This window comes from Arachis ipaensis, chromosome B10 (assembly GCF_059453495.1).
Source record: "Arachis ipaensis isolate K30076 ecotype BB chromosome B10, ASM5945349v1, whole genome shotgun sequence".
Taxonomy (NCBI): Eukaryota; Viridiplantae; Streptophyta; class Magnoliopsida; order Fabales; family Fabaceae; genus Arachis; species Arachis ipaensis.
Window position 1 is genome coordinate 4,123,632 of NC_142435.1, and position 8,992 is coordinate 4,132,623.

The 8,992-nt window shown below is 34.7% G+C and overlaps 3 protein-coding genes across 3 annotated transcripts; all 3 read left to right on the top strand.

Annotated features, from left to right (window-relative positions):
• Positions 1-870: 870 nt before the first annotated feature.
• On the top strand, positions 871-3,121 carry RAD52-2 (cobalt ion-binding protein). Its single transcript, XM_016326169.3, has 4 exons — positions 871-1,430; positions 1,703-1,740; positions 1,831-1,922; positions 2,789-3,121. The coding sequence occupies exons 1-4, from the start codon at positions 1,027-1,029 to the stop codon at positions 2,939-2,941; spliced, it is 687 nt and encodes a 228-aa protein (XP_016181655.1). The 5' UTR covers positions 871-1,026; the 3' UTR covers positions 2,942-3,121.
• A 606-nt stretch (positions 3,122-3,727) lies between these two features.
• LOC107624453 (putative O-methyltransferase 3) lies at positions 3,728-5,244 on the top strand. The gene is made up of 2 exons (XM_016326946.3): positions 3,728-4,628; positions 4,718-5,244. Exons 1-2 carry the CDS (start codon positions 3,843-3,845, stop codon positions 5,018-5,020), a joined length of 1,089 nt encoding a protein of 362 aa, XP_016182432.1. The 5' UTR covers positions 3,728-3,842; the 3' UTR covers positions 5,021-5,244.
• A 2,332-nt stretch (positions 5,245-7,576) lies between these two features.
• LOC107621712 (spastin, putative (Protein of unknown function, DUF599)) lies at positions 7,577-8,632 on the top strand. The gene is made up of 2 exons (XM_016323726.3): positions 7,577-7,876; positions 8,003-8,632. The coding sequence occupies exons 1-2, from the start codon at positions 7,709-7,711 to the stop codon at positions 8,537-8,539; spliced, it is 705 nt and encodes a 234-aa protein (XP_016179212.1). The 5' UTR covers positions 7,577-7,708; the 3' UTR covers positions 8,540-8,632.
• The last annotated feature ends 360 nt before the right edge of the window (positions 8,633-8,992 follow it).

Below are 8,992 nucleotides of genomic sequence, written 5' to 3' on the forward strand. Positions count from 1 at the left end.
ACGAACCACCTCCCAGGACTCATCGCCATCCCCGACTGTAACAGCGTCACCCCTAACCCACAGAAACATCTGCCATTGAACTTCCTATCATGCACCCGTTTTGAAATTGAGCTTCCAGACACACTACCGCTGCCATTCGAAGGTGGAGTAAAGAGTCTTCGCCTCGACATCGGTATAATTTCGAAGATTATTGTGAATCTAGGGTTCGTGCTTTAGATGAAAGAAGGTTTGAATTTGGAAAATTTTGGGGTTGAGGGTAGATTATAACGGTCAGACATGTCAGCAATCCACATCTGCAGCCCCCCAAGTCATGTCACGCCGTGAAGTGCCACGTAGGGAGTGTTACTGACGGAGTCAACGCCGGAATATGGATTGGTTAATTTTGTCCCATGGAATTCATGATTGATGGCTACATTTGGTAGTTTTCGTCTCTTGTGAGTAGATTTGTCAGCGTTTTCAACTTTCATGGATACAAATGGTAATTTACTCAAACTTTAATTATAAGTTTCGTTAAGACAGTTGGTTTTAAATTATTTCAATAAGACTCAAATATAATAAAAATGAAAAATTACATTGTTATTTTGATGGGGTACACATCCTAAATTCCAAATTAAACAACCATGTTTTCTAACAAAAAGAATTGTGTTAGGAAAACAAATGAGAATTTTGCTCTATGAAAACGAAACTAGTCAACAGGACGGCGTTCCACGAAAGGAGTAACTCCGTTTAGAACAAGAATCCTATCACTAAGAAAGAGTAACTTTCCAAATAAAAAATAGGAATAAAGAAACTAGTACTAAAGAAAGCATATGCGTAATTAACGTTGTTAATAACAATTAATAATAAATAGCATTAAAATGACGTTGTTACGGGAAGAATAATTAACTAGAATTAATTAAGAAAGCATATGTGTAATTAGTTGATGGGCGTCTACTTTTACCTCTACCTACACACTGAAAGAAAGTCAATATAGTTTCCCCTTCTTCAAAATCAATCTCAAATCAAATCTGGGAGAGAGAGGCAATCATGGGGTTCGCCATCACACCCACCACTAATGCAATCCCTGCCTGTTCATCATCATTCAACGCCGTTAACAGAACCACAACCCCTAATTCGGGTTCACTTACACTAACAGATCGCAGCAGCTGCTGGAGGACGAGAATCAAGAGGACTGCATTGCCCCTTGTGGTGTGCGCCGTCGAACGGAGCAACACCAACGGCAGCAACAGCAGCAGCAGCAGTGACGGCGGCGGAAAGACCAAGAAAGGAGGAGGTGTCCCTAATTCGAACTACGTTGTGCCCCTGGAAACGACGTTCCCTCTCACGAACTCGCTGGCTCGCCCTCTCGCCGAGATTCTCAGAGACCTCAACAAGAGAATCCCGGAGAATATCGTCAAACCTCACGATCGCGATCCAACGCTAATCCCGTGGTAGGTGAACCTACTTCCCTACCTAATCTTCCTTTTTTTCTATTATTACTATTAATAAGAAGGTTAGAGAATCATTAAAAATTATTATTTTTAATTAGCAGTTAGTTATTAATATTTAAAAATACGAGTTAAAAGTAAGTATATATAGATTACTGGAAAGAATCTTATTGATGGTTAAAGGTGATGGCAAAAAATAAATTCTGTTTTGTCTTTGAGTATTTGTTATTAATATTATTATCTAATTAATTTAACTTGTGCTATCTCTTTGCAAGGTATCATGCTAATAGGATGTTAAGCTTCTATGCCCCAGGTTTCTTCATGTTTTTGTAAACTCAATAATTTGATATCTCTAATCAAAATGTAAACTTTAAAAGTTAACTCACTCATGTTTACATTGCAGGATGGTGCGGCGAGATACGTGATGTCATATTCTCTGACAATGGCAGTGTTACTGTGGTTTATCGCGTTACTGTGAGAGGATCTGATGGAGAGGTGGGTTGATTCTTCCATTATCTACTCTTATATTTTCTTTTTTAAATTCTGTTAATAGATATTCATGTTTCTTTTTATAATGTTTAGGGATTTAGTAACCTCTAAGCTTGTTGTATGTTGTTTAATTTGTCTCAAGTTTCCATTAAGGTTGCTACTTGCTGGTGGCAAGTTGCAACAGGATCCGGGATTATGAGATACTGTTGTTCATTAGGAATGAAGAGATCAGAAATGAGTACCCTTGAACATCTAGCAGAGCGTGATTTGACGCTAGAAAGAATGCACTGTACAATGCTATGAGTCATAATAGCAAAAGAAATTGCCATAGTACTAAGTGTGTGGAATCAATAATCTTGTGCATGTCTTTGTGATTTCACTCACTTCGTCTTAGTTCTGCTACTTTATGGATTGAGGGGTTCAGAATATGTCTGATCATGTTTTTATTATACTTTTCAAGCCCCTCTTAGGGGTATAGGTTATTTTCTAGAAGAATGTATATCTGTAGAAATGGACAGCTTAATAATGTAAATGGCTATGTTATTTATCAGGTTAACGGGTTGCTGGTTATGCTATTTAGCTTATCAGGTTAAGATTGTACTAGCAAAAAGATACTACTCCTTTATATTACAAACATTTCATACATTTAGAGTGTAATTTGGAGCCTATCTGTTATTGTCCTTCCGAAGTAAAAAGCAAGGTCTTTTGATCAGTATTTAGTTTAGCTGCCTTGTTTTGAATGCATCTGTGTAGACAGTCTCTTTACCAGATAAAAAATTTGCGTATTTCCCTTCTACATTAGCTGTGCATTTGGTAACATCTTCTACAGTGTCTAAGCTGCATTCAATTTCTGTCTTTATAAACAATAACAGGCACATCGTGAGGCAACTGGGACAGTGTCACCAAGTGATGGCCACATTGGCGATGCAGTTGCAGCAGCTGAGGAAATTGCTTTCTGCAAAGCTTGCGCCCGGTTTGGTCTTGGCTTGTATTTGTATCACGAAGATCAACTAGCCAGTATTTAACACACTAAATATATATGTTTTGGTTTATATATATATTGTAGTGCTGGTTTCTTTGAATTGTTGTCAATAGAAGTAGCCAATAAATGCATGTAAGGTATTCTGGAAAACTAATTCAAGATATTTGCTTTGTAAAGACTTTTGAAAGCTGGTGTTAAGGCAATTTTCTTCATTGATATGTTATTTGTGCTTCATGTTTCCTAAGTTAGGTTAACCTTAACTTGATTCATACAGACCGTTACCTGAGTGGCTGAGTGTGAAAATTTTGTCTAAACTTCTAATGCTACTCTGTTTCTCGTTCTCCTCTCAAAAGATCTGACATTAAGTTTTAATTGATCTTGAATTGGTTTTTCACTGTTCTATTCCTCTTGTCACATCTTTCCTCTTTCACCGAACAAGTCCAGCACATTCTCAAATCTCTATAAAACCTTGAATATGAGACGCCCAAAAAGGTGCGGTAGCCCATCACTAAAAAAGAAAAAGATCTCCATACACACGAGGGAGAATGCTCAAATGCTCAATGCTGCCCTGTCCCAAAACCAACTCACAGTTGGTGATACCATATTGCTGTATTATAATGATGATTGATGTCATGTCATCTCTCTGCAATCAACTACCGAAGCACAAAAGTCAGCTCTATCCACTTGCAAGTTGCATCGCCGAAGCCAAAATGTCATATCAATTAAGAGCGAGTCCAAGTCAAGAAGAGGGGGCCAAAAAAAATAGGGGGAAAATAAAGGGAAAAAGAACTACTGGTCAACTATGCAACTAACCCAATTTTAGAAGACTTCACATGATTCATCAAATAGCATAAATTAACCACTTCTGACCTCCTTAGAACATCTCAGTAGTGGTTTCGTTTGTCAAAACAAGAAAGGACCATTGATCATAAGCAAAAGAAAGCATGGAGATGAAACAAATGCAGAGTGCTGAAGAGTTGTTTCAAGCTCAATCCCATTTATACAGCTATACATACCATTTCATTGGGTCTATGTGCCTCAAAAGTGCAGTTCATTTGGGAATACCAGACATAATCCACAAGCATGGTCAACCCATTACACTTAATGAGTTGGTCTTGGCACTTCAAATTGACCCTAACAAATCCGGATATGTGTATAGGCTCATGCGGTTCTTGGTGCATTCTGGATTCTTTGTTACAACCAAGATTGATGGTGGAAAAGAAGAAGAAGAAGAAGAAGAAATAATGGGGTATGATCTTACACCTTCCTCAAGGCTCCTCCTCAAAGACACTGTCCCAACTCTCTCTCCTTTTGTTCAAGCAATGTTTCATCCTGCTATACTTCACTCTCCTGAGTTCTTGGCAGAATGGTTCCACACAAATGAGCCTACACCCTTTCACACTGCACATGGCAAAAGCTATTGGGACTATTTAAGCCAAAACCAAGAGTTTAATGGCCTCTTCAATGAAGCAATGATCAGTGATTCTGGAATGATGAATTTGGTGATCAAAGATTGCAAGCCTGTTTTTGAGGGGCTGAGTTTATTGGTTGATGTTGGTGGCGGAAAAGGCGCCGTGGCTAGGTTGCTTTCTGAATCTCTGCCTCATTTGCAATGCATAGTACTTGATCTTCCACACGTTGTTGAAACTTCACAAGATTGCAATAACTTGAAATTTGTTGGGGGTGACATGTTTCAGTCTATTCCTTCAGCTGATGCTATTCTTCTTAAGGTATGCAAAAATCAAAATTCAAATTGTTCATCTTTTATATGATTAATATTTCTTTTTTAGCTAAAGTATGATTAATATTCATGTCGCAGTTAGTTTTGCATGCTTATAGTGATGAAGATTGCGTTAAGGTACTGAAGAAGTGTAGAGAAGCTATTTCAAGCAAAGGTAAGGAAGGGAAAGTAATAATCATAGACATAGTGATCAATGAGAAGAATGATAAGCGTGAATTGACAGAATCAAAGCTCCTCTTTGATCTGCTAATGATGAGTGTGGTCACTGGAAAAGAGAGGGAAGAAAAAGAATGGAAGAAGCTCTTCTTGGAAGCTGGATTCAGTCACTATAAGATAACACCCATATTTGGTATGAGGTCACTCATCGAAGTTTATCCTTGAATAATAAAAGGCAGAGATATTGATCTATACATTGCTTTATTTTGTTAGGAGTTAAATCTTAGTCATATTTCTATTAATGATCTAGGCCTCTGCTTTATAACAAGCATATACAATAGCAGTTTATATTGGGAGTCTGTTGTAATAGTTTCTCTCTTGGTGCTTTATAAATAACATTAAACAAACCTATAATAAGCTTCAAAGTTCAAACAGCCTGTGTTTTTGTGCAACAACCTTGTGCTGTTGTGGATATATATTTCCTTCTTTTTGTCTTCAACTATCTTCATTGTATTCCTATATAATTAAATGTGAGGTATCTTAGCTCCAATATACCACTTTGTTTGAGTGGACGACTACTTAAGAAAATAAAGGGAGTACAATTGTATACTTAATATTAATGGTATATAATGGCACAAAGTTTTGTAATTGTCACTACAATAAAAATATTTTTTGAGTTTTACTGCATCTTTAACATTAAATGATTTTTACCTATTCAAATATTTTGAACAAGAGTAATATTAGTATATTACATTATCAACAAAAAATTATTTTTTTTTTGTTAATATTTAGTCAGCTATATAAATTTTAATAGTATAAAAAAATAAGTTTAATTATTCTGTTGGTTTTATAGTTTTACTAATTTTGCAATTAGGTCTCTATACTTTTTTTCTTTTCAATTGGGTTCATACACTGTTTTTAATTTTATAATTAGGTCCTTTTATTGTAAAAAATGTAAGAATTAATTGAATTTTTTTTCGCAAATTGAAGTCGTTCAGAATTAAAAATCTACATAGATCTTTGACCGCATATATTTTAGAAGAAAGATTTTGTTAATTTTAACGTTTTTAATATGAAAAGGACCTAATTAATAAATTAAAAGTAATATAAGAATCCAATTGAAAAGAAAAATATAGAGACTCAATTAAAATTTAGTAAAATTATAGAGACTAACAAAATAATTAAAACAAAAAAATATGGACCCAAAATATTAGCTAAGGCTAATATTAATAAAAAGGAAAAGTATTTGGAACCAAGAGGTTACCAGCCAAAAACTAAACAAAACCACATTAATTTATATTAATAATTAATTTTAAATTTTTTAAATTCAAAATTTAAAAAATTTAAAATTCATTAACTAAACCTAATTGATACCTATAAAAACCTTCCTCTTCTCTCTCACATTAACTTACCCCACCTCTAACAATCACACACACAAACCTCTCTCTCTTTCACCATCAAGCTCTCTCCGCCTCCCCACTGCAACCCACTCCTCCGATGGCTTCCACTTCTATTTTGTAGCAGTGAACATAACATTCCAAAACAAAGCAGGGCCAAGCAAGCACCAAGCAGTTGCTCTTAGAAACGGAGCCGACTTATCAGCCTTCTACATGTGCAGCTTCGAGGGCTACCAAGACACACTCTACGCCCAGTCCATGCGTCAATTCTACAGCGACTGCCACATTTATGGCACCGTTGATTTTATTTTTGGTAACGCCGCCGTAGTCTTCCAAAATTGCAACATCTTCCCCCTCCTCCCTATGACTGGCCAATTCAACTCAATTACCGCACAAGGCAGAACCGATCCCAACCAAAATACCGGAATCTCCATACACAATGCAACGATTCGACCCGCTGACAATTTGGCCCCTCGCGTTGGTGTTGTGAAAACGTACCTTGGTAGGCCGTGAAAGCAATACTCGAGGACGGTTTTATCGAAAAATATAAAAAAAAAACATTTATTTAATATGAAAAAAACATCCTAATACTTAACAAAAGAAATATCCAATTATATTTTAGCAAAAATAATTAACTATTTATAAAATTTAAAAAAAATATAAAATTTTTAAAGAAATTGACACATTCACATTTGCAATACAAAAAAAATTGAAAAATATATAAAAGAACATCCATTTAGTATGAAAAAGAAACATTCTGATACTTAACGGAAGAAACATCCATATATATTAATTCGTATAAATTTTGAATTCACCAAAGATATTTTGACTGATTTTTAGCTAATACCTTTTTGGTTCCCTAGCATTGCTCTAATAAAAAATATTAGTCCTTAACATTTCTCTTTGAACAATTAATATATACTAATTACTAACCTACCGAAAACGGCGAAAAATTTATTAGCAGTAATTCAAAATTAATATTCTAATTACTTAATTAACTTTATGAATAATTAAGAATCAATTTACCCATAGTCAAGAGTCAAGATGAAAATATTGCATTTGTTGTACCTTAGAATGGTCTTTTTAAGGAACGTATTCATTTGACAAATACTAAATTTTAGCAAAAGAAAAAATGACTTCATAAAATTTTGCCTTTAGAATACAAGCCAGTGCATCTTCTTTCTGCCCATTTTTTCTTATCCCACTTTTAAAGCAACTTATTAATTAATAATATTGTTTTTATCTGTAATCATAAATAATACCAACTATTCCTAATAAAATACATAAATTAGCAAGTTGAATTAGATAATATCATATTATTAAATGTGATTGGTCCTTGGTGGATCAAATTGAATGCCAATGTCTTAATGCTAAAGATGACCAAGCATTCCACCTAATAGCTAGTTTAGTTGACACAATTTATATACAAATGAAGGGTAATGATAGTATTAAAACCCACTCAATATCCATCAGTCCTCACAATTAGGGACTCCTAGGAAGGAATTGAAGCAACAAAATGATGTTCCACAAGGAGTACCTAGACTTGATTTTGGTCCCATTGGGATTGTTCATCATGTTTTCCTATCACATCTTTCTCCTTTACAGATATCTAAATCGGCCTCACACTACAGCCATGGGGTTTGAGAACAATGACAAGAAGATTTGGGTTGATAGAATCATGCAGGCAAGTTAATTAACATGATTTTGCTTCAAATTTGAATACCCTTTTGAATTCTATATCTATTAAAATAAAACTAGTTGATAAACATCTCTACCAATGCATAAAGTTATATACTTTATTAATGTCTAGGTTGAGCCAGACAAAAGGGATGTCAGCACAGCTTTATCTGTTCTTCAGAGCAACACAACAGCAGCTACATTCTTAGCCTCTGTCTCATTGACACTATGTTCTCTCATTGGAGCATGGATTGCTAATAGTTCCAACATCTTCTTCCAAAGTAGGCTAATCTATGGTGACACAAGACCAACCACAATTTCAATCAAGTACATATGCTTGTTGCTATGCTTCCTTCTTGCATTTGCATGCTTTATTCAATCAGCAAGGCACTTTGTTCATGCAAACTATCTAATAAGCACACCGGATTGTCCTGTTCCTGTGAGTAGCGTGGAGATAGCGGTTATAAGAGGCAGTGATTTTTGGTCAGTTGGACTTAGAGCACTTTATTTTGCTCTTGATTTGCTGCTTTGGTTTTTTGGACCAATTCCCATGTTTGCTTGCTCAGTTTCTATGGTCATAATTCTTCACTATCTTGACTCTAATTCAAGGCCATTGCATAATGGTAATAAGCCTCAGTCTCATATTGCAAAGGGAAGTTATAATTTGTAATGATCTTATGAAGAGATGTTGTGTTCATTATGAAATTCAGAAAGTAAGAGTCATAAAATAATACTAATAAATTGATAAGCACTTTTATGTTTAGTGATTTATATAGTATTTAAATTCGTGGTGGAATGAATTCAAAATTGTTATTTAACTAGGCATGTTTGAATAATTTAAGAGTAGAATGGATAATTTAAATGGTCATAAAGAAAAAATGTTAGTGGAAGATATGATTTTATGGATAAAGTATATTTTATTCTTTAATTTATGAATTAAATTTTCATATACGGACAGTGTAAAACGTTTAACATAGTCATGCAGTGTAAAGTATTACAATCGTGTAATCACAATTGTTCTCTTAGATAACTATTCGTCCAGTCAATATTATTTTTACTATGTGACGTTATGTAATTAGATACACGTGTAAAGCGATTTTACACTGAGCCATCAAAGTTAAAT